The sequence below is a fragment of the Marmota flaviventris genome, chromosome 1 (assembly GCF_047511675.1).
Source record: "Marmota flaviventris isolate mMarFla1 chromosome 1, mMarFla1.hap1, whole genome shotgun sequence".
Taxonomy (NCBI): domain Eukaryota; kingdom Metazoa; phylum Chordata; class Mammalia; order Rodentia; family Sciuridae; genus Marmota; species Marmota flaviventris.
In genome coordinates, this window is record NC_092498.1 from 216,799,192 (window position 1) to 216,822,769 (window position 23,578).

Below are 23,578 nucleotides of genomic sequence, written 5' to 3' on the forward strand. Positions count from 1 at the left end.
AGTTTATGGGGGGGCCTACTCTCTGCTCAGAAACCCACCTACCCCCACCCGCCCTCCAGGGGCAGCCCTTCTGGCTCCTAGGTGCACCTAAAAGCCACTCTCTTCCAAGAAGCCCCCTCACGCCCCTAGGATCCCCATAACCTTACAACTCACGGCTACCTTCATCTCTCCATCTAGGCTAATGTCCCCACCAACTCAAAAAAGCTTTATTACATCTCACTACCAATTTTACATAAATGTATAAAAAGTGAGCAGCCCCCCACCCCCTGCCCCCAGGAGCCAAGTCTCTGAAGCACCTTCTTCCCTTCTATTCTCAAGTACTGGGTGAGTCTCATTGCCTAGAGAGGTCACCCCTTCCCCAAGGTCACACAGCAAGGAAGCGAGATGGAGGAAGGGAGGGACCTAGATGGGCAGGCAGCCCCGCACCTTCTCCTTGGAGTCCTGGGGGGCTTGGGCCTCCGCTGCGTGAGAGAACTGAAAGAAAGGATAGGGGGTTGTTGGGCCTGCTGCAGGGGACAGTACACAGCACAGTGAACACGAAGACGGTGCAGCAAGCAGGAGTGGCCCCCGCCCCGGCCCCCCAGCTGCATGCAGAGTCGAGCAGAGGCAGCATGCTGCACAGCCACCAGGCCAGCACCCCCCAGTGCCCCGGAGTCATCAGAGCTGGTGTCTCAGTGGCGGCTGCTCTGTGCGCGGGGGTGTTGGGCAGTCCTGGGCAGAGCGGGCAGCTGCAGCTGTTCACAGCCTTCAGATGAGCCGCTCCTCCGGAGGCAACTTGAGGTTGGGGGGCGGTGGCGCGCGGGCACCCACCTGCTCCTCGCTGCTGGGCCGGTAGGTGCCCTCTGTCTGCCGCTTCTCCCGAAGTTTCCGTACCAATAGCACCAGCCCCACGGCCAGGAGCAAGGCAGCCAAGATGGAGAAAACCACGATGATAGCAGTAATGGCCTCCTGAGACTACGGGGAGTGGGAGAGGACAGGTGTGACCCACCTGAATCATCCCCAAAAGAGCTGAATCTGGGGCTCCTAACCCCCTCTACACACTCAGACCTGCCCCCCCCACACACACACACCTGGGATTCCAGGATCCTCATCTACTTTGGGGGTTCAAGGCTCCCCCCACCTGCCACATCCAGGACTCCTGCCCCCACCACACCTGCCAGCTCTGGGCTCCTTATGGTTGTCATATGAGGATCCTGCCAGGACTCTTGGTGTCCTTATTCTGGGACTTTAGGTCTCCTCCTTGTCCTGTTGCTATCCTAGTCTCACACTTGGGTCTCTCCAGTGCCACTTTGATTTGCCACCAGAGAGTGGGGAGGCAGTCCCCTCCACCTGCCACACAGGGGACCCCAACATAGTATCCCAGCTGCCCTCTTTCCACATAAACCCCAACTCACCAGACCCCCACTGTGGCTGGGGACAGAGGGCGTGACAGTGCCATTCTCCGAAGTGTTCAGTGCTGTGGGGGCTGGGGAGAGAGGATAAATGAATCCCCATCTCAGTCCCTCTGCACCTTCCTGGGGCACCCCTCCCCACAAGTGCAGCAGTCCCCAATTAAAACTGCTCCCCCAAGTCTCTTACGGGAAGAGAGATTACAGAGGCCCCCCACCCCCACCCCACCCCGACCTTGCAGGTTGAGCCTCGGGCCAGGCCCAGCTCAGCAGAGCCCAGCAGGGAGTAATCAGCCATCAGTTGTTTGTGTGGAGTTGGGGGCTATGATAATAGATCCTGGCGGAAGCCCGACCATCCCCCCACAGCCACCACTCGGGCCCTGGGCCCTTAAGGACTTGGGCGTCCTGCCTGGCCCTGGAGTTCCTGACTCACACCTCCCCCTCAGGCTTCCGAAACTGCAGAAGTGGCTGGCTGAGTCCACACCTAAGGCTGGCCATGTCAGCAGGACCCTGCGACGCAGGCAACCTCCTCCAGGCCCTGGCAAAACCCCATCCACAGACATTCAGGTCCACCGCCTCCCTTCCTTCACCTGCTCGGGTGAAGCGCCTTCCTCCCGCACCCCAGCCCACAAATTCCACCCCCTCAAGAGCTCAGTTCTGGTAGAGCAGCCCACGCTGTCCGAGGAAGGAGTCAGGAACTCTTCCCCCAGCCCTGACCCCTGGACCCCGCCCCAAAGCAACCCATGCCCATTTCCCAGTTCTGGACCCTCTCTGTGCCCCAGGTGCCCAGCACTTTGAGCCGGCCCTCAGCAGAGACACCCGGGAATCCGCACGCCGCGCCCCGGGCGAGTACCTACCTTGCCCCCAGGCTCGGCCCAACAGGGCCGGCAGCAGCGGCAGGCCGAGCGCCAAGAGCAGCCCCAGGGCTGGGGTCGCCATGGGCTGGGCGACGGGTTGGCGGCGCCGGGCCCGGGCTTCTCGCGCTCGCCGCTCCTACCGCATCTTGGGCAGAGGGTACCTGAGACCCAGCACCTGGGGACGAGAGGAGAGGCCGGAGCGTGGGGTTCGGGGCTGGACCCAGGCGCAGGCCCAGGGCAGAGGCGACGAGCGCCAGGACACCCGGGATCCCGCCCCGCCCCCGCGGCCGAGTTTAGAGATTAAAAATTAACTCCCGGGCCGCGTTCCTGGGCCGGGAGAGGGAAGGGCAAAGGGTGGGGGCGGGGGCAGCCTGCTGAGCGTCCACCTCCCTACCTGGCCGGACGTCTCTGACCTCACTCAGGTTCCCTGTCCCGGTCCCTCACCCGAACCCTGGGTCAGTCCGCCGGTCGCTCGCTCGCTCCGACCCTACCAGCCCCGCCCGCTCACGTGACCCGGAAAGTTTAGTCACTCACCTGGGAGGGGATGGCACTTCCGGCCAGTGCACCTGAGCCTAGAAGAGGGGGCGGAGTCAAGAGGGGCGGGGCCGCGCCGCCGGCGCACCTGTAACGGGAATCCAATCCACCGTGGCAGGGTAGCGAAAGGGCCCGAGCGCGCAGGTGTAAGGACTTGACACCGGTATTTCTGGCACATCTCCAGGATCGTACAGGTGTGGAGACACTCGGGGCATGCAGGCACGGGTCAGTGAGGCACCGCGCCTGGGTAGACTCGGCACTTTTCATTAGGAGAGTTCCTAATGAAAAAACACCTGTGTAGTAAACACCTGGCTGGGAGCAAATCCGTGTAGGAGACATGGGCAGGGATGTTTACCTGTAAGAATACTTACCGAGATACCTGCGTCGAATCTCATCCATTCGGAGTACAGCTGAATGGAAGCATACCTATGTTGGAAACATGCGCATTAGAACTAACACCAGACAGCGGCACTCCTGGGTGTCCTACACCTGCTCTGGAAAAGAATGCATAGCTCACCTATGAAGTGCACACCACTTGTATGAGGAATTCCTGTGTGGAGAGGTATGGAGATAACTGTCCAAAACACACCTGCAGGGGACCCACTGATACGGAAACATACCCATATAGGGGAATATTTAACTGAAACACACCGTGGGGAGCTGTACGTGCATTCACAGAGGAACTCCTGCTGCAAAACATACCTGTGAGGTGACGAATTTCCTTGAATAAAGAAGGCTTGTATACAAGGGAAGACCTGGAATCACCTGAGGCACTCTCAACACTGAGGCACATCGTGGGGAGAACCCTCAGGACAGAGGTTCAAGCGTACTGAGGCCAACTGTCAGGGGAACACATACTTGGGGCATCTCCACTGGAAAACACCTGTATCCCAAATATTGTAGGGCACCTGTAAGGAACACCCATGAATTAAAACATCTGCAAGCTACAAGAAGTACTCAAGCACAGCTTTCTGGGCAGAGGCAGGGCGAGAAGCAAATGAGCCCTCAAAGCTGTGTCTTTGGATGGAGTGTGATGATAGTCACAAGACCCCTCCAGAGGACTCTGGGGTAAAGAGTGATGATTAAAAGGGAATTAGCTGGGAGTGGTGGCTGAGGCCTCTCATCTAGCCATTCAGGAGTCTCAGGCAGGAGGATCATTGGTCAAGACCAGCCTGGGCAACTTAGTGAGAGAGAGATGCTTTCTCAAAACAAACAAACAAATAATAGGAGGAACTGGTGATACAGCTCAGCGGTCAAGCACCCTCAGTTTAATCCCCAGGACCAATAAATGGATGATGATGGTGATTATATACTGGGGTTGAACCCAGCGGCACTTTACCACTGAAATACATCAGTCCTTTTGATTTGATTTGATATGATTTAAAAATAAATAAATATTTTTAGTTTTCAATAGACCTTTATTTTATCTGTTTATATGCAGTGCTGAGAATTAAACTCAGGGCCTCATATGTGCAAGGCAAGCACGCCACCACTGAGCCACAACTTCAGCCCTGATTTTTTTTTTTTTGACACAGGGTCTCTCTGGATAAGTTGCTGAGGGCCTCGCTAAATTGCACAGGCTGGCCTCGAACTTGCCATTCTCCTGCCTCAGCCTCCAAATCGCTGGGTTTACAGGAATTCACCAAGTCTGGGTTTGGGGGGTTGTTGTTGTTTATTTGGTTTTTGTGGGTACTGGGGATTGAACTCAGGGGCACTCGACTACTGAGCCACATCCCCAGCCCTATTTTGTATTTTATTTAGACACAGGGTCTCACTGAGTTGCTTAGCACCTCGGTTTTGCTGAGGCTGGCTTTGAACTCTCCATCCTCCTGCCTCAGCCTCCTGAGCCGCTGGGATTACAGGCGTGCGCCACCACATCTGTGTTTTTAATCCTTTCTAACATATAGAAAGATGGTTAAGGGTCCCAGATCAATTTAAATCCCGGCTTTGCCTTTTAGTGGGAATGAGGACTGGAAAGTATAACCTTCTGTTTCCTCATCCGTAAAGTAGGAAAGCTAGAGTCTTGAAGAGGACGATGAGAGAAGTGAGTAAAAGGTCTGGCATGTGCCATGCACTGCCAGACTTCTTCTTCTTCTTATTATTATTATTATTATTATTATTATTATTATTATTATTATTATTATTATTATTATTATATTGTTATCTGTCAAGTGGGCCCTCTGATGGTGAGTCGAGAAACTGCACCCGAAACTAGTGGGCGGGACGCTCGGCAGGTGCATCGAGAGCGACTGGCTAGAGTCTCAACTCCAGTGCTCCGCCACCCAATCCTTACCCCTATCTGCGCCCAGGACACAGATGTCCGCCAGGCGGGTCACGAGAGAGCAGTCAGCTCGGCGTCTGGATCCGCCCCTTTAAGACTGCCTGGCGGGCGGTGGCACTGAAAAGCTAAGGCAGCCTGGGTCAGCTGGAGGCTCCGCCCAGGTGGGCGGGCGGGGAAGGACGGACCCGCGCAGCTCAAGGGCCTCTGACCAATAGGAAAGCGACTGTGCAGCCGCGCCGCGTGTTGATCTTTCGTTTCCCTGTTTGAGTGGGGCCTAGAAAGAAGGCGCGCGGGCAGAATGAAGGAACACCGAGCAACGCCTCTTGATCTTCTGTTTCTGTAACTGAGTGGGGAATCTGACATGCGCGGGCGGGCAGACGAAGAGCTTAGCCGGCTCAGGGTTCTTGCGTACGTCTGGAAAAAGCGAGAACTTTAGTTCTTGAATAGGATTAGCAGGAGAGGGAGGTCAAGTGAAAAGAGATTATGAAACCCAATCCCTAACGTCTCCCTCCCTCGCTCTCTTTAGGGAAGGGAAAAGGGTAAACTGAGGCAAGCAGGTGGAACTCTAAAACAAAAACTGAAAACACTGAATTACCTATCCTCTCTTCCCAGAGGAGTCTTGGGGCTCTTGGGCTGTGCGAAACCGGAGCATCCTAGACATCCCTCCCCACGCCCCCAGCTCCGCCCTCGGTACCCCACCCCCTTCCCATGCGGGTAGGAGGAGGAGACGCAACTTCTGGAGCAGGCGGCGACGGCTAGCAATTAGCACCTCTAGCAAGTGCCAGAGCCCGGCGGGCAGCACAGAGGCTGCGGTGCCAGTGGCCGCGGAGCTAGCCCTGCAGGGTCTCGGGGGGGAGGGGGAGCCGTAAAGCCCCCGCTGAGGCCGCCGCTGCCGGGCCTCCCCTCCCCCCCACCCCCGGGCAGGAGCCATGCGGGGGGGCGCAGGTGACGCGGAGCGGCAGCAACGCTGGGGTCGTCTATTCGAGGAGCTGGACAGTAACAAGGATGGCCGCGTGGACGTGCACGAGTTGCGCCAGGGACTGGCCAGGCTGGGCGGGGGCGACCCAGACCGTGGCGCCCAACAGGTACTCCCGCCGGACCCTTCTAGCGCGCTGCACCGTGGCCTCTGCCGGCCCAGTAACCCGAGCCTCTGAATGGGGCGGCTGGAGCCGCGGGGGACTGACGACCTGTGGCTGGACTCCAGGTCCCCTGTCTCGGTTCCCTTCCCCCGGCCCACCCGTGTCTGGCTTAACGGGATCGCAAGACAGGGCCGCCAAGGCCCCAGGCCTGCAATTTGGTTGCCAGCTCCGGGTACCCTCGAGGGTGGGGGGATGCCTGCCAGGGAATAGAGCTGGGCGCTTTTCTGCCCACTGACTGTGACACACCCTCCTCTGGCCTTTGCACAACCCAAGAAGACATGGCCTGCTCCCACATCCAGAGGACACACCCTCCCCACTCTCAGGGCACCCACTGCCCTCCCAGCCAGTCCCTCTGTTTACATTCCCTGCCTGTCCTTTCCTGGGCTGGCTCATTGCCCCATGTTGCCCCAGCCAGGAACTCCAACCTGTCCGAGGCCACCCTCAGCTGGGGATCAAGGCAGAAACTTGCCTTCCCTCCCCTTCCTTGCAGGTGTCCCTCATACCTTTAGCTCCCAGATGCCCCTGAAGCAGCTCCACAGCATCCCTGAGACCTCTAGTCCAACTCCCACTTCCCAGATGGGTAATACGGAGACCCTGCGGTAGCTCGCTTGGGTCCATCATGCCCCTCATTGTCCAGGGCTGTTCCTAAAGGGAACCCCTGAAACTGCCATGTGAACAGGTTTTTTTTAAGAGACAGAACAGGCTTTGGAGACAAGAACCCAAGGTTACCACTTCCCAGCTCTGTGACCTTGAACCAGTTTCTTGACTTTGCAGAGCCTCAGTTTGCTTGCCAGGAAAACTGGACAATGCCAGGCACCTCACATGCCTATTGTGGTCTTGGGCATCTTGCTGGGAAGTGAGCCCATCAAGGGAGGGGGATGATGTACCCTGTACCCCTCCTCCAAGTGCTGGGGGCTCAGGGTGCCTGTGGCATAATGCTCATTGTACCCTCTCCAGATGGGGGAGCAGCCTCATGGAGCCCCTTCTGTCCCCTTCCCCTTTGCCAGGGCATCTCCCCTGAGGGTGACACTGATCCAGAGAGCGGGTTCAACCTGGAGGAATTCACCCGTTACCTGCAGGAGCGGGAACAGCGCCTGCTGCTCATGTTCCACAGCCTTGACCGGAACCAGGACGGTAAAGCCAGTCTGCAGCTGCAGGCAGGGGGATGGGGCCAATGGGGTTAGAACTGGCAGCGCTGAAGGAGGGGGCAGGGCTGCCTCTCCCTGATGACTCACCAGCTATTTTGGGGAATTCTCCTCACCCTCAACTAGGTGGTTCGAGTCCCAGCCAGCCCATTCCACTTCTTTTTCCCTTCCTGAGTGGGGACCCCTGTTTTTCCCCTTAGGTACCTATTTCTCAGAGACAAAGTTCACCCACATTGCTTCTAGGTTTCCTATGGGGTAGATACCCACTAAGCATCATCTGTGGGTTCTGTTCTAAGTATTGTCTTTTAATCCTTTGTGACGTAGGGACCCCATCATTGCCACTGGATCCCTTCACTCATGGAGCAGAGGACTCCCCAATATTGCCTAATTCCACCTCCAAGCAGTCCCTACAACCCTGGGTGCAAACCTCACCCTGGGTTTCTGGACCTCCTGGTCTTGCTAGTCCATGCCCCATTCCAGCCTGCCCTGATCCGTGGTCCTGGGGTACCCCAAGATTCCCACACACGCTCTTTCCAACCTCTGAGCCCTCTCCAGGTCACATTGATGTCTCTGAGATTCAGCAGAGTTTTAGAGCTCTGGGCATTTCCATCTCACTGGAGCAGGCAGAGAAAATCCTACACAGGTAAGTCACTGGAGGTTCAGAATCCTGGGCCCCAGAAATCCCAGAAACGCAGGCCCCTGGGACTCCTCAGTCACCTCCATATTCTGGGCCCCAGGCCCAGTTCCAGAGAGGGTAGAGCTGAGTTGGGCTTTGGAGTCAGACAGATCCTGAGCCAGTTGCTTGAATCTCTGAGCCTCAGGCTCTCCCTCTGCAAGTCAAGGGTGATCATGGGAGTACCCAGTAGGCTTGGTATGGAGGACCAACACCAGACAACCCGGGAGTGTGATTAGAACAGTCCGAGAAGCGTGGGAAGCTCTCAGTGTGCCCCAAACTTGCAAAACCTGGCAGCACCTCTCCTCAGAGCCAGGCACTGAGATTGTCCCCACCCCAACTCCAGCATGGACCGTGACGGCACCATGACCATCGACTGGCAGGAATGGCGTGACCACTTTCTGTTGCATTCTCTGGAAAACGTGGAGGACGTGCTCTATTTCTGGAAGCATTCCACGGTGAGATGGGGGCTGTGTCAGCCGGGGAGCTGCACCTCCTCCCTGGTGGGCTTGCTGAGGCTTCTTGGGGCTTGGAAGGGCTGAGCCAGGACTTGTGAGATGGAGAAGGAACTGGAAGCAGCTGGGGGGTGAAGCTGTGTTCCTTTCTTCCTTCATTTGGGGTCCAGCAGCCTGGGGTGTCTCTGCTGTCTGATCAAAGCCCTTCAGACTTACTTGGGCTTCAATCAGGGGCCTCCAGGAGCAGACGGAAGGGTTGGAGGCTAAAGGAAGAAAGAACTCACCAGATGGGGTTCCAGCCTCCCACCCTCAACCCACACAGCTCCCTTTCTGCCAGATTCTCTCTGCCTGAATAATGGATTCTGCTACTGACCTGAAAAGTTAGAAAGCCAATGGCTTTGGGTGGGGGGGTCCAGTGGGGTCCACTGGAAGGAAGTAGGAAGTAATCACTTCTATCAGTGAGCTCTAAAGGGACGATGACTTCTGGGGGACAGTTCCTGTGGAGATCTCAGATCTTATGAGGCACCGGAGGGATCTGCTGAGGTCTTCACAGGAGAAGTTCCTGGTAGGATATTGTGTATTACTAGAGGAATCTTCTGGAATCTTTCCATGGGAGGCCCTTTAAGGAGACCTTTAGTGGGATCTGATAGCTCTGGAGATCTTTATGTGGCAAATGCTTGGATGGGATCGTTTGATGGGAACTGGACAAACTTCCTGTGGAATTTTGTGGGTCCTTTGGTGGAATCTGATGGCTCCTTAGGCGGGATTCAGTAGATCCTGTAGCCACTGGCTTGGGGGTTTTGATGGCACCTGGTGGGATCCAAGAGTGTTCTTCTGTGCATTCCAAGCAAGATCCATTGATGGGCTCCCTGGGGTGTCCTGGGATTCGTGGAGGAGACTCCCCAACCAAGGACTGAATTGCTTCTCCCTACCTCCACTATAACATGCCATCATGACGTGACACCTCGCCGATGTCCTCAGGTCCTGGACATCGGCGAATGCCTGACAGTGCCAGATGAGTTCTCAAAGCAGGAGAAGCTGACGGGCATGTGGTGGAAGCAGCTGGTGGCTGGTGCAGTGGCAGGCGCTGTGTCGCGGACAGGCACAGCTCCTCTGGACCGCCTCAAGGTCTTCATGCAGGTGAGGGGCCCCAGAGGGACTTGCCTGCTCCCCCAGGCCCAGGACCTAGGAGGGAATCACAAGGCTGCCATTTCTCCCTGCTCAGGTTCATGCCTCAAAGACCAACAGACTGAACATCCTTGGGGGTCTACGGAGCATGATCCAAGAGGGGGGCATCCTCTCCCTGTGGCGTGGTAATGGTATCAATGTACTCAAGATCGCCCCTGAGTCAGCCATCAAGTTCATGGCCTATGAGCAGGTGAGGGCAGGTGTAGGGAAGGGTGTGCTTGGCATGGGGAAGCCTGGGGTAAATATGAGGACCTGCGGGTTGGCCTGTGAGTGGGGGATGGTTGGGGCCCCCAGAAATAGACGTTTGTCCCTGCACAATGCCCACAGCAGTCCAGTTCTGTGGAAGCCAGGGGACAGTAGAGCTCATGAAAGGCCCCACCCCTGAGCGTCTGCCCCCCGTGTCTGCCTCCGTCAGATCAAGCACGCCATCCGGGGACGGCAGGAGACACTGCAGGTGCAGGAGCGCTTCGTGGCTGGCTCCCTGGCTGGTGCCACAGCCCAGACCATCATCTACCCCATGGAGGTGAGGTCTCTGGGAGGAGAGTCATGGCGATTTCCCTCCTCACTCCACACCATGCACGGGGATGGTAACTGCCGCTCCCTGGTTAGGGACCCCGGCTCCTGAGAGCAACACCATCACTTGCCTGGCTTACCTAGGTGCTACAGTCTCAGCCATAACGTCTAGGACCATGGCGCTGGTTAGACTGGACAGTAGGCAGGCATTCAGCCATTTAGGGCTATGCCTCGCCGAGGACAGAATGCTTGTTCACAGGGAGTATCCTTTCTAAGCATCGCTACTTTGAGATAAATCATTTCAGGTTTCAGGTTGTATATCATTAAGATTCTGAAAATGGCGGGAAATTCAAACAACATGAATGAAGTCTTGAGATGATAGGTCAGGCCTGGAAGGGTGGCTTCAGAGCAATAGAGACCCAGGTCCTTCTGTCTACCTTGTTGTTCCACTAACATGGCAGATAGCACTCACCTCATGGATCAACATGGCTGCTTGTGCTCTGCTCATACATTTCAGTTCCAGAAAAGAAGGACTAAGCCACAAAGAAGGGAACACCATCCTCTGAAAGTTATGCATAGCTCTTAGCTCTTTTTACTTCTATTTTTCTTTCTTTCTTTTTTTTAAGTTGTAGATGGACACAATGCCTTTGTTTTATTTATTTATTTGTATGTGGTGCTGAGGATCGAACCCAGTGCTTCACACGTGCCAGGCAAGCACTCTACCACTGAGCCATAACCCAGCCCCTTTTTCCTTCTGTTTCATGGTGTAGGACCTGGTAATGTGGCCACTAAGGAAGGCAGGAAGTGTAGTTTTTATCTCTAGTGGTTATGTGCTTGCCAAAGTTATCTTTCTGTTATTCGGGAAGAAGGGAACTAGATGTTGGGGGACAGTCAATGGTGGCTGCCACAGGTCACTCTAGTTGGTGGATCTGCTTCTGGGAGTACTGTTTCTAGGTCTTCATTCCTGGATGTGACAACTTGGGCAGGGGATGGGGACCAGCTTTTCCAGGGATAACTGAGTTTTCCCAGGTGCTGAAAACACGGCTGACCCTGCGCCGGACTGGTCAGTACAAGGGGCTGCTGGACTGTGCACTGCGGATCCTGGAGCAAGAAGGGCCCCGCGCCTTCTACCGAGGCTACCTGCCCAACGTGTTGGGCATCATTCCCTACGCGGGCATCGATCTGGCCGTCTATGAGGTCTGTGGCAGCCCCCGCCCCTTCTGCCCTCTGTGATTTGCCCACAGGACACCCTTCAGTCAACCTCCCCGATCTAGAGAAGGACAATCATGGGGTGAGGAGCACCATGGGTGTGGAACCCTGGGGAACCCCTCCATGTGCTGGACTCCCCATCTGGCCATGAACTGCTGCAAGAAAGTTTGACTTACAGTTCAGCCCTCTGTGGTCACCTGGGAGTTGGGGACCACTCTAGCTCACAAGAATCCTGAGAGCAGGCAAAGATGAGCCTCCAAGGTGTACATCTCCCCAAAGCATGGACCAGCCCCAGGCTCTGTTCCTAGGCTGATGAATTCTTCAGGGCCTGCGCATCTCAGCATCTACCGTCACTAGAGAAACCAAGCCCCGCAACCAGCACCTTGGGCCCTTCATCAAGGGACGCGGGAGTGGGGAGTTTTTGCTGTCTCTCCTTGTGGGTCTCATGTGTTGCTTTAGCCTCCTCCTGGGGTCATCGAGTCCTCCAATCAGGACAGCTGTAGATCCCCCGGAATCCTCCCAGTTTTTGTTTGCTTGTATGTTTGTTTGGTTTTGGTGCTGGGGATTGAGCCCAGGGCCGCTTAACCACTGAGCCACATCCCCAGCCCTTTTTATGTTTTTATTTTGAGACAGGATCTTGCTAAGATGCTTAGGGCCTCACTAAGTTGCCGAGGCTGGCTTTGAACTCGTGATCCTCCTGCCTCAGCCTCCCAAGTTGCTGGGATGACAGGTGTGCACCACAGTGCCTGGTGCCTGGCCTCCTCAAACCTTTCTATCCAAGACAGGCCAGCTCCCTGAGTGTGGGAGCAGTCACCAAGGGTCCTGGCTCAGAGGTGCCCACACTTGAGCAATTCTCTGCTTAGGTCATCTTGAAATTCTCAATGATTTTTTTTTTTTTAAAGACCCTGTTTTTGTTTTGCACTGAATCCCACAAACTACATCATCCTTCCTGGTCTGAGTCTGTTCCTGCCATACATACCCACGTTCCCCAGTTCCCAGCATCAGGACAGGGGAAGGAGACAGGCCCTGTTCACACACCGTGTGTTCAGACCTCCACTCGTTCCTCTGTCCCTTCACACGTCCACAGCCTCTGTCCAGTGAGCACCTGCCGTGCGCCTGGCCTGGGTGCTCGCCGCCACAGGGTGCAGAACGAGCCCTCCATAACCCCTGCCCTCCTGGGACACTCATCCCAGTGAACCCAGAAGCCCATCACCCCACAAATAAGAGTCTCAGCTCCCAGAAGCTCCCAGAAGTTGGAGGACAGGGTTTGCCATCATAGGCAGTGGTGGGCTGGAGGTGGGGGGACACCTCTGGGCTGGTGGCACTGGAGCCCAGTGACATGACATCAGCAAGAAGTGGGAGCGCAGCAGGGGCCCAGCAAGACAAAGCAGGGACCAACTTGGCCTGCTAGAGGGCCCCCGTCTTGATCAGCCCAGGGAACTGGGCAGATCAGAAGGTGAGGTCAGAAAGGTCAGCAGGACTCCATGGTGAGGGTTTGGGTTTTTCCTAAGTGCAATGGGAAACCATGGAGGTTTGTGAGCAGAAATGGGATCTGACCCTGTTTAATACATTTTTCTCCCAAAAAAGGGAGTTCACGTGGCTAAGAAGCTTAAGAAGCCCTGTGCCCTCTTGGAGTTTCAAAGTCTATGTTAGTCCTTAAAGGCTCTGACGAGTCCTGCAGTAAAGTGATGGAACAATTATTTTAGAACCTCTTCAACACAACAGCTCTTCTCCCACTTTGCCCCCACCCCTGTGCTGGGGATGGAACCCAGGGCCTTGCACATGCTCGGGAAGTGCTCTACCACTGAGCTGTACCCCAGCTCCAGAACAGCTCTTAATAACTCAGTTAACATCTATTTGACAAATTAGGGTCTGAACCTTAAGAAGACTATTAAAATGGCAAAGGCGGGCCTGGTGAAGGAGGCAGGAGTAGGATGATTACTTCAGCCCAGAGTTGGAGACCACCCTAGGCAACATAAAATCCTGTGAGACTCCCGCCTCAATACAAAACAAATAAAATAGCTACATATTATTTTTGATTTAATTAATTTATTTGCAAAGACAGTAAACACTTGCCTGTGTTTTCTAATCTACACCTGGACCAGACATGACTAATCTATCCCAGCATTGAGTCCCCCTCAGAACACCTCTGGTTCCAGGCAGACATTTACCAATGAATTAAAGCTGACACAGGAAATGAAACCTACAAGCCACCCTAGTGACAAGGCACAAAAGGTCTTATCCTAACAAAGTCCTTGGCAGGGAAGTGAGGGAGTGGCTGACTAGCAGGCACCAGGCCCTGGTTTTAATCCCCAGGAACCCTCCTCTCACCGTCCCACCCCCACCCCCACCCAAAAAAAAGATACAGAGGCTTTGGCAGCAGCTTCAGAAGGGATTAGCCACCTAAAGACTAAACACACAGTTCTGGAGTCGCTGGCTCTGAATGTTGAGTCTTACCTTGTTTTTGTAGCTTGGAGCAAGTAACTTCCCTGAGCCTTAAGTTTCTCCTCTACAAAATGCAGATAGTAGGATTAATTGTCTTCACTGGAGCTCTGGGAGCAGCTGCAGAGACAGGGATGTGAGGGCAGGGTGGTGAGAAGGAAAGGCAGGGGGATAAAGCATGTATGTCTATTTCCCAGGGCTGCTGCAACAAAGTATCCCCAGCTGGCTAGTTACAGCAGTCAGAAGGGACAGGCTCCCAGCTCTGGAGGTCAGAAGCCCAAATTCGAGTGTCCAGAGCCATACTCCCCTGAGACCTGTCGGAGGGAGTCCCAGTACCGCCTCCAGCGTCTGCTCCTTACCACTGCTGGCATTCCTTTTGTTTTTGTCTGTCTTTTGACACCAGTCCCAAGGTCACGCTGTGTCACCCCAAGTGCCTCAAACTCCTGAGCTCAAGCAATGCTCCCGCCTCAGCCTCCCAAGCAGCTGGGGTTCCAGGAGCCCAGCAGCATTCCTTGACGTTAGCCTCTGCCTCCTGTCACTGGCTTTCTCTAACTTGGGTGTCTCTGCAGTCTCTTTTTACTGCACTGAGAGTTCACCCTACTCATCTTTGCCAGTTACATTTGCAAAGACCATGTCCTAAGATGCCAACACAGCCAGGTGCAGTGATACCTGCCTGTCATCCCAGCTACTTGGGAGGCTGAGGCAGGAGGATTGCAAGTGCTAGAGCAGCCTCAGCAACTTAGCAAGACCTTGTCTTAAAGTAAAATGACAAGGGCTGGTGTGTAGCTCAGGGGCCAGTGCTTGCATGGTCTGTGTGGCCCCGGATTCCATCCCCAGTATTGCAGGAAGAAAAAAAAAAAAAAAAGATAGGCACATATCCTGGGGGTGGGGGTTCACAGCTCATAATGGTGTGTTACCAAGCAAGTTGCCACTCTTGGCAAGCACAGCTCAGTCCCTCTGGGGTCCTCTGGCTGAAGAGCCAGAACATGCCCCACAGAAGGGTGGGGGCTGGAGCACTAATACGCCCAGCCAGAGCTTTGATGGCTGCTTCTGGGGGTGCAGGTTCCCTGCACTTGCCTCCGGTTCCTAGTGCTCAGAGCATCCTGATATGGGTGCAGAGAAGGTCCTGGGGCAGCTCCATGGGTGCTGGCAGGCAGCCCTCAGGAGGTTTGAACCAAAGCAATAAAGGAGAAGGGAGGGACACCACAGAGGAGGCCACGGACACCCACCTTGGAGGGTGTGCTCGGTTCATATTCATTTCCTGTGGCTAAAACAAACTGCCACAAACCTAGTGGCTTAAAACAACACAAATTTATTATCTTACAATTAGGAAGGTCAGAAGTTCAAAATGTGAGTCCTGCTGGGCTTTATGAAATGTGGCTGCCTCCTTTTCAGAGGCTGTGAAGAATCGTTTCTCTGCCTTTTGCAACTTTCCATGATTCCCGCGGCTCATGCGGCCCCTCCCTCCACATTCAGAGGAATTGTAGAATCTTCTCATCCACCAACCAGTCTCCGCTTTTGTTTTCATTATCTCTTTTTTTTTTTTTTTTTTTTTTAACTGGGAGTAGAACCCTGGACCTTGTGTATGCTGGGCAAGTGCTCCCTAACTACCGCACCCCCACCCTTTTTAAATTCTGAGACAAGGCCTTAGTTGCTGACCTCACACTTGGGATGTCTGTCCCGCCTCAGGCCTAAGTATATGGGATTATAGGTGTGTGCCACACCCAGCTTCACGTCTCCTTTTTTGACTCTGGTTTTCTTTGTTTGTTGTTTGTTAGTCGGTGCTGAGAATGGAACCCAGAGCCTAGCTACACCCACCCCACCTTTTGACTCTTGATAAGGATGATAGTGAACCCAGACAGGAAAGCCAGGATATTTCCTATCTCAAAATCCTTGGCCTTAATTTAGCAAAGCCCTGTGTGTCACGGAAGATAACGGATGCACAGGTTCCAGGGACCAGTGCATGCAGAGCACAGGGACTCTGATTCCTTGTCACAGAGGGTCTCAGTGGGGGTTAAGTGAAGGCATGCAGCTCAAGTGCCTGCAGAGCCCAGGATGCACTGTGCACTCAGCTGGCACCAGCTGCCAGGGGATACCAAGCTGGCCACCAGGTCTGTGGAACCAGGGTCCTGGTCTCTGCTCCTCCCAACCCACCCTACTCCTTTCTCTACTCCAGACCCTGAAGAACCACTGGCTCCAGCAATATAGCCAGGAATCGGCAAACCCAGGGATCCTTGTGCTCCTGGCCTGCGGTACCATCTCCAGCACCTGTGGCCAGATAGCCAGTTATCCCCTGGCCCTGGTCCGGACCCGCATGCAGGCCCAAGGTGAGGCCTGGGTGGGAGGATGGAGCAGGGGAGTGGCCAGCTGGGGTCCACCTTCTCTTCCCCAGCTCCTCACAGGTGGAGTCCTAGGCTGGAGTCCTCCTGGATTTGAATGGCCTTGATAAGTCCTGCCCCTTCTCTGGGCCTCAGTTTACTCACTGGTGACTTTGAAAGGGGAGTCCTTTATCCACAAGAAACTGAGGATTAACTAGCAGAACAGATGCAAGAGTCCTGGCAAAGCTCCCTAGCAATGGTAGCCAGAGGCTGCTACTGGCCATTGTGGAGCCTTTCTGGGCTGGTAACTTGAGCTCCTATTTGCAAGGCTCAGTTATAGCAAGGCCAGGTTGGGGAGAGGCTAAGAACCTGGGTTAAGGAAATTCAGGATCAGGCTGGTTGTTGTTTTTCTCTGAAATTTTCTTTTATGGATTCTTTTCCCCGTCCCTGAATCTGTTTTAAGAATTTCCTTGGGAATTTTAGCAATTGTATTTTGTGATACCAGGGAGGTATGAGTGAATGAGACAGACATGGTCCCCACCTTCATGGAGTTCAGGCTGGAGAGGAAGAAAGATGCTAAATAAATCATTCCATAATTAACCTTTGGTTAAGGGTTGAATAAGGGGAGGAAGAGGATCCTGACTTGGACTGGGGTGCCAGGGAGGGCCCCCTTAAGAGCTGGCTTTGGAATAGAGGTTGGGAAGATGACTAGGAGTTAGCCAGAAGAGAAGGGCGTTGAGTTCCAGGACTAGGGCATTTCTAGCTCCTCCCACCACACATACTGCACACCCACTCCATTTCAATTTATCCCCAAATTGGGGCCCTCAAGATTGACAGCCAGTTTCAAGTACCATAGAAGTCCTGACTCTGGCCAGGGCGTTGCTCAGTGGGAGAGTGCTTGCCTAGCATGCACAACGCCCTGGTTCCCTCCCAGCACTGTGGGGGGCACTAAAAAGTCCTGATTCAGTGGTAGGTCCAACTTCTAGTCTAGCCTCTCCTTCCTGTGGCAGTGACCACCTGGCCCAGCCCTGAGGGGTAAAAGGGAGAAGGGAAGGAGGAGCTTCAGCCTCACCTGGTCCCCCACCCCCTCCCAGCCTCCATCGAGGGCTCCCCGCAGCTCTCCATGATGAGTCTGCTCCGCCACATCCTGTCCCAGGAGGGAGTGTGGGGCCTCTACCGGGGCATTGCCCCCAACTTCATGAAGGTCATTCCAGCTGTGAGCATCTCCTATGTGGTCTACGAGAACATGAAGCAGGCCCTGGGGGTCACGTCCAGGTGAGGGACCCAGAGCCCATCCCTCCCCCAAGATCCGTCACCCCAGTCATGATGTCCCCCAGATTGATGTCCTTGGCCACAGGAGACCAGTGGCCCAATCAACGGATCCTAGTTCCCCTGCCTAAACCACTGATCCCTACACACCAGCCACAGGATCCCAGTACCCGAATCCTGGATCCTCAACCCCCAGACCCCAATCACTGAATCACAGGGTCCCCACACTTTGACCCTGGATCCCAATACTCCAACTCTAGATCTCAGATCCCTGTACCCCAACTGCTGGATCCCACACTTCAGCAACCTAAATCTAATACCTGAACCACAAGATCCAGAATGATCAACACCTCAGCCCTTCATCCCCTCCTTCCCAGACCCCTAGATCCTGCATTCCTACGCTCCAAAAGTGGATCCTATGTTTCTCTGCCCCACCCACTGGGTCCTGGACCTCCACGTCTGAAATCACTAGATCCCCCACAACGTGGTGAATGGATCCCAATCCCCAATCACAGGAATGTACATCCCTATACCTCATCACCCTGACCCCAGCTCCCTCAGGTACCAGATCCAGTGTCCTTGTGTAGCACTGGGTCCCAGATCCCCAACCCCACTGGCGAATCACAGATCGCCATGCCTCAAGCCCCGTCTCCAAGCTCAGCCGCTGGATTCTGGATGTCAAGAAACCTCAGCCACCGGATCCTGACAGTGCAATGCCTGGATCCTGGGCCCCCCCCACTGGACCCAGATCCCCTCACCCCAGCCACTGGATTCTGATTCCTTTACCTTGACACTGGGTCCCAGATCCTTCTGCTTCGACGGCTGGACCCCTACATTTCAAGCACTGTGCCCTCTGCCCCTTACCACTGGATCTTGGATTCCCAAGTCCCAACCCACTGGATTCTGGCTCCTAAAACCACAAATGTGGGCACAACAGCACAGCAAGCAGGTCCTGGCAGGTGCAGCTGCTGGAGTCCAGATTCCAGACAGTCCCCACACCCAGTCCTGCCAGCACTGGATCCCACGCCTGGACCCTTACCTCCCAAATGCTCAGACCCCCAGTCTAGATCCCAAAAGGCCAATCACCGCACCGTGATCCCACATGTCCCCATCCCAGAGACACACTGCAGCTTACCATGGCTCAGGATCACACAGACCAGGGAGACCTGGGGAGGCCCAGCTGCCAGCTCCAGAGAACCCAGGGGCTCTGTCCCATGTCTTCATGTAGCTCATGGCCAGGCGGCAAGAGAGGAGATGTGTCTCCTGTGACTGCATGGATGCTTGACCCCCCACCCAGCATGGACACCCCTCTTGGCCCTGTGGGGCTATTGCTCCCTCAGACCACCCCACCCCCACCCTGCAGCATCTCCCCCCTCCCACCTGATCAGCTCATAACCCCGGAGCCTAAGTCCCTCTGGAGGGCCCAGCCTCTTGTTCTTAGGGGCTGGCAAACAGGCAGTCTGAGACCAGAGACTTTCAGAGGATCCCCCATCCTAGCACTGCCAGCCCTTCCAGGGCTTCAAAGATTTGCGAGCCAGGAACAAATCCTCATCGACCACCCTTCCCTACACTCGAGCATCCAATTATACAAAACCAAACAAAAAACCCAAACCCCCAAACTCACTCCAGGTCTATTTTTCTATCAGAGAGAGGAGCAAACCCCCCACCCCCAAACCCAAGCCCCCAACTCCCCCTTCCCCAGACCTCCTGCACTTTATTGTTGGATTCTGAGCTTAGGATGATGGGGCCCCTCTCTCCACTGCTACCCAGTGCTTGGGGAACCCCATTAAGGGACGGTGAAAGAGGACTGGGATGTTGGGGCCTAGAGGACCATCCCTCCCGGCTTCCACCTCCCTCCACCGACACTTGCCCCCTCCCTGCCTGTGTGTTATTTCAAAGGAAAAGAACAAAAGGAATAAATTTTCTAAGCTCTTTCATTGTATTTTCTTTTCTGAAAAGAGGTGGGTGGATTTGGGACCCCATCTACCCAGAGGGAAGGGACATGGGACTGTTTCTCATCTCATGCACACACACAGCTCCAAGGGACGGGCAGTGACTCCGTCTCGAGCCTCGGTTTCTACCTCTGTCTGTGAAGCAGTAGCAGGAGGGAGTCTACCTCATGGCCTCTTCTATTTTTCTGTTTTCTTTTTTGATTCTACATGTGCATTCGTTTTCTGTCATATTACCACAAACCAAGTGGTTTAAAAAATAAAATTTGTTAAAACATGTTTATTGTGATAAAATATACATGACATAAAACGTACCATCTTGCCAGGTGCAGGGGCACATGCCTGTAATCCCAGTGGCTTAGGAAGCTGAGGCAGGAGGATCCCAAGTTTAAAGCTAGCCTCAGAAACTTAGTGAGGCCCTAGGCAACTTAGCAAGACCCTGTCTCAAAATATAAAAAGGGCTGGGGATGTGATTCAGTGGCTAAATGCCCCTGGATTCAATCCCTAGTACCAAAATAATAATAATAATAACTTTAAAAATAAAACTTTCTCTATTTACCAAGTTTAAGTTCACAATCCAGTGGCATTAAGTGCTCTCAGGATGCTCTGCAGATGTCCCCACCATGCATTTCCAGAACTTCCCATCTCCCCAAACTGAAGCTCTCGCTCCTTCAACACTAACTTCTAGCCTCTCCCCAACTCCCTGTTCTCCCTGGATCTCAACTCCAGGGTCCTCCTGTGGGTGGATCCTGCAGTGTGCGTGATGTGGCCTTCTGTGTCCGGCTCATTTCCCTGAGCACAGTGTCCTCAAGGTCAATCACAAAGTAACGTATTTCAGAACCCCTTCCTTTTTCTGGCTGAATACTACTCAGCTGTGTGAGTGGACCACACAGTATGTATCCCTTCATCCATCAATGGACCCCCTACCATTTGGCTACTGTGAATAAAACAGAAATTCATCTGTGACAATTCAGGAGGCTGGGAGTCTGAAAGCAAGACCTTGGCTGGGGACATTCTCCCCACAGTTTTCTGGCAGACTGCAGTCCTTGGTGCTGCTCCTTGGCTTAGGGAGGTATCACTCCCAGACTTGCCTGCCCTCCCGTGGCCCTCTCCCTCATGTCTGCGTTTCTGTGTCTAAATTCTCCTCTTCTTGTAATGATGCTGTCACTAGATTGGAGCCCCCCGCCCTGAACTCACTTTATCTTGATTACATCTACAAAGACCCTCTTTTCCAAATACAGTGACATTCCCAGGTTCCAGAGCTTAGACCTTCAGAACTTCTTTTGGGGCATACAGTTCCACCCACAACAACAAGTAATTTGAATTCATTGTAGAAAGCAATAAAAAAATTATAATATATATAGAAATAGATTAATGATTGATAGATACATAATCAGTACATAAATGCATTGTGATAGGACTACAGTTGGCTCTCTATATCTATGTTTTGCATCCATGGACTCAACCAACCTTAGATGGAAATATTCAGGAAAATTGCATCTGAATCTAACATACATGAATATTTTTTTGGTTGGTATCCTTAGGCAAGACAGTATTTCAACTACCTACATAGCACTTACATTGTGCTAGATGTTATAAGTCATTGAGAGATGGTTTCATGTTTAAGGAGCATGTACAGAAATTCTATGCAAATAATCCACAATTCTATATAAAAACTTGAACATGCACTGATTTTGGTACATGCAGGGGCTTCTGGAACTGATGATTCTCCAGGGGTTCTGAGTGACAACTGCACAGTCTCGAGGTTAAGCTATAAAAGACAATGCGGCTACCATCTTGGACTCTCCCTTCCTCGCTCTCATGTCATTTACTCTGAAAGAAGACAGCTGTCAGGTCCTGAGCAGCCTTATGGAGAAGCCCATACAGTGGGGAACCCCAGCCAATAGCTACGGAAGTGCACTTGGACTTGAACACTTCTTTTGAGGGTATATAATTTAACCCACAACAATGAATTATACAAATTCACTGTAGGAAAAAAAATAGAAAATTCAGAATATAGAAAGAGATAATTGATAGATGATAGAAAATAGATGATTGATTGATAGATAGACAGACAGACAGACAGGAAGAAGATCCAGACTGCAGCCTTGTGAGACACCCTGGATAATCCAAACACTGCAGACCCTCTCACTGGCTGCCAATACCCAAATCCTGAACTTTATATCCTTATACTTCAAACACTGGAACACCCTAGTAAGCAGCTCCTGAATTCCTGGTGCTCAGAAACTGGATGAGATGATAAATGTCACTGTAAGCTGCTGAGTTCTGGGGTGATTTGTTACAAAGCAATAGCTAGACAATATAGATGTACTTATGTACATATGACTTTCCATGCATTCAAAGAAGAGATCAGGGAGTGGGTTTAAAGAATATATAATGGATTAAATCTTGCTAACTATTTTGTGGGGTTTTTTTTCTATTTTGTGTTTTTACTTTCTTTAAATTATGTTCCTAGGATCACTTTCCACAAGTGCAGTCACTGGGTCAAAGGACATGGCTCTCTTGGGACCATGCCACCAAAAGAACTGTACACAACATTACAGCTACCAACAAGAGTTGGCATTTTTAACAGCAGCTACCCAGGCACTGAGTGTTAATTGTATTTGATGGGGATAATTAACATCTGCTTTCCTGTCCATATTCTTATATCCCACGATAATGTGGCTGAGATTTAGGAGGCTTAGCTAACCAACATGCAGCATGAATTGGTCAGCTTGCCATCACTAGAACAAACACCTGAGACAATCAACTTATGAGAAAAGTCTTAGCACATGCCTGTCATGCCAGACACTCAAGAGATTGAGGCAAGGGGGTCACAGGTTCCAGGCCAACCTTGGCAACTTAGGGAGACCGTGTCTCCAAATAAAAAATAGGGACGTGGCTCAGCAGAATAGCCCCCCTAGGTTCCATCCCCAGGTCTGCAAAATAAAAAAGGAAGGGGCCAGGTGCAGTGGCCATGCCTGTAATGCCAGCCACTGGGGAGGCTGAGGCAGGAGGATCACAAATTCAAAGCAGCCTTAGCAATTTAGCAAGGCTCCACACAATTTAGCGAGACTCTCCCTCAAAATTAAAAAAATATATATAAAGGGGTGGGGAAGTGCCTCAGTGGTTAAGCACCTCGAGTTCAATCCCTGGTACCAATAATAAATAAATAAAGGAGGGGGGAGGGGAAGCCTTGTTTTGGCTCTTGTTTGCAGGTTTTGGTCTGTGATCAGCTGGCCCATTGCCTTGGGCCTGGAGTGGCACATCACGGTGGAGAGCCTGGTGGCGCAACACTGCACACCTCATGTCAGGGAAGTGGAAGAGAGAAGGAGAAGAGATGGGCCTCCCATGAGCCCCTTTGAGGGCACACCCCCAATGACTGGAAGACCTCCCATCAGGCCGCACTTCTTAAAGGTTCTGCCACTTCCCAACAGAGCCACCCCGGGGACCAAGCTTTCACCACATGGTCTTTGTGAGACACTTAAGATTCATTTCATAGCCAGGCCCAGTGGTGCACACCCAAAATCCCAGCAGCTCAGGAGGCTGAGGCAGGAGGATCACAAGCAGAAGGTCAGGCTCAGCAAATGAGTGAGGCTGTCAGCAACTTAGCAAGACCCTGCCTCAAAATAAAGAAAGAAAGAAAAAGGGCTGGGATGTGGCTCGGTGGTTAAGCACTTCTGGGTTCAATCCCCGGACCAAGAAAAAAAATCCATATCACAGCAGATGGACTCATTTTCTCTTTCTAAAACTCAGTTTCCTTTGACATCATTTCAGGGAAAAGAACTTACACTTATTGAGCAAGTACCACGTGCCTCATGCTGTACTGAGTAAGGCCTTTTGTGTGTTATTCATGTTAATCAAACATTTACTATGTGCTAGATTCAGTTCTAAATATGGGATTATAGAAGTGGATGACAAAACAGCCAAAAGTCTCTGTTCTGGCAGAATGAGATTGACCAAGTTATGCTGTGTACATCCATGAATGCACCACAGTGAGCTCCGCCTTTATGGACATCTACAAAGCACCAATAACAAATGATAAACCAATAGAGGAAGACCAATAGACTTAAAGAAGGGAACTGGGGAGAGAGGAAGGGAGGGAAAGGGGAAGGACTGAGGACTGGAATGGAACAAATTATATTCCATGTTTGTATGATGATGTCAAAATGAACCCCAATATGATGCATAACTAAAATGCACTAATAAAAACTTTCT

The 23,578-nt window shown here is 52.9% G+C and overlaps 2 protein-coding genes across 6 annotated transcripts; one reads left to right on the plus strand and one right to left on the minus strand.

Moving 5' to 3' along the window:
• Positions 1 to 37: 37 nt before the first annotated feature.
• On the minus strand, positions 38 to 5,708 carry Crb3 (crumbs cell polarity complex component 3). 4 transcript variants are annotated; one of them, XM_071603485.1, is made up of 7 exons: positions 5,073 to 5,708; positions 3,151 to 3,687; positions 2,868 to 3,057; positions 2,246 to 2,420; positions 1,395 to 1,465; positions 811 to 954; positions 38 to 474 (listed from the first exon to the last, which is right to left on the minus strand). In XM_071603485.1, exons 4-7 carry the CDS (start codon positions 2,325 to 2,327, stop codon positions 403 to 405), a joined length of 369 nt encoding a protein of 122 aa, XP_071459586.1. In that variant the 5' UTR covers positions 2,328 to 2,420; positions 2,868 to 3,057; positions 3,151 to 3,687; positions 5,073 to 5,708; the 3' UTR covers positions 38 to 402. The 4 variants fall into 4 exon arrangements, with proteins under 4 accessions (XP_071459586.1, XP_071459589.1, XP_071459587.1 ...); XM_071603488.1 differs by lacking the exon at positions 5,073 to 5,708 and having other exon boundaries at positions 3,151 to 3,205; positions 3,297 to 3,316; XM_071603486.1 differs by lacking the exon at positions 5,073 to 5,708 and having other exon boundaries at positions 3,151 to 4,300.
• An 86-nt stretch (positions 5,709 to 5,794) lies between these two features.
• On the plus strand, positions 5,795 to 19,348 carry Slc25a23 (solute carrier family 25 member 23). 2 transcript variants are annotated; one of them, XM_027952684.2, is made up of 11 exons: positions 5,795 to 6,145; positions 7,207 to 7,333; positions 7,900 to 7,987; positions 8,364 to 8,475; positions 9,454 to 9,612; positions 9,698 to 9,850; positions 10,076 to 10,183; positions 11,203 to 11,370; positions 16,001 to 16,151; positions 17,237 to 17,417; positions 17,789 to 19,348. In XM_027952684.2, exons 1-11 carry the CDS (start codon positions 5,990 to 5,992, stop codon positions 17,955 to 17,957), a joined length of 1,572 nt encoding a protein of 523 aa, XP_027808485.1. In that variant the 5' UTR covers positions 5,795 to 5,989; the 3' UTR covers positions 17,958 to 19,348. The 2 variants fall into 2 exon arrangements, with proteins under 2 accessions (XP_027808485.1, XP_071459577.1); XM_071603476.1 differs by having other exon boundaries at positions 17,237 to 17,882.
• The last annotated feature ends 4,230 nt before the right edge of the window (positions 19,349 to 23,578 follow it).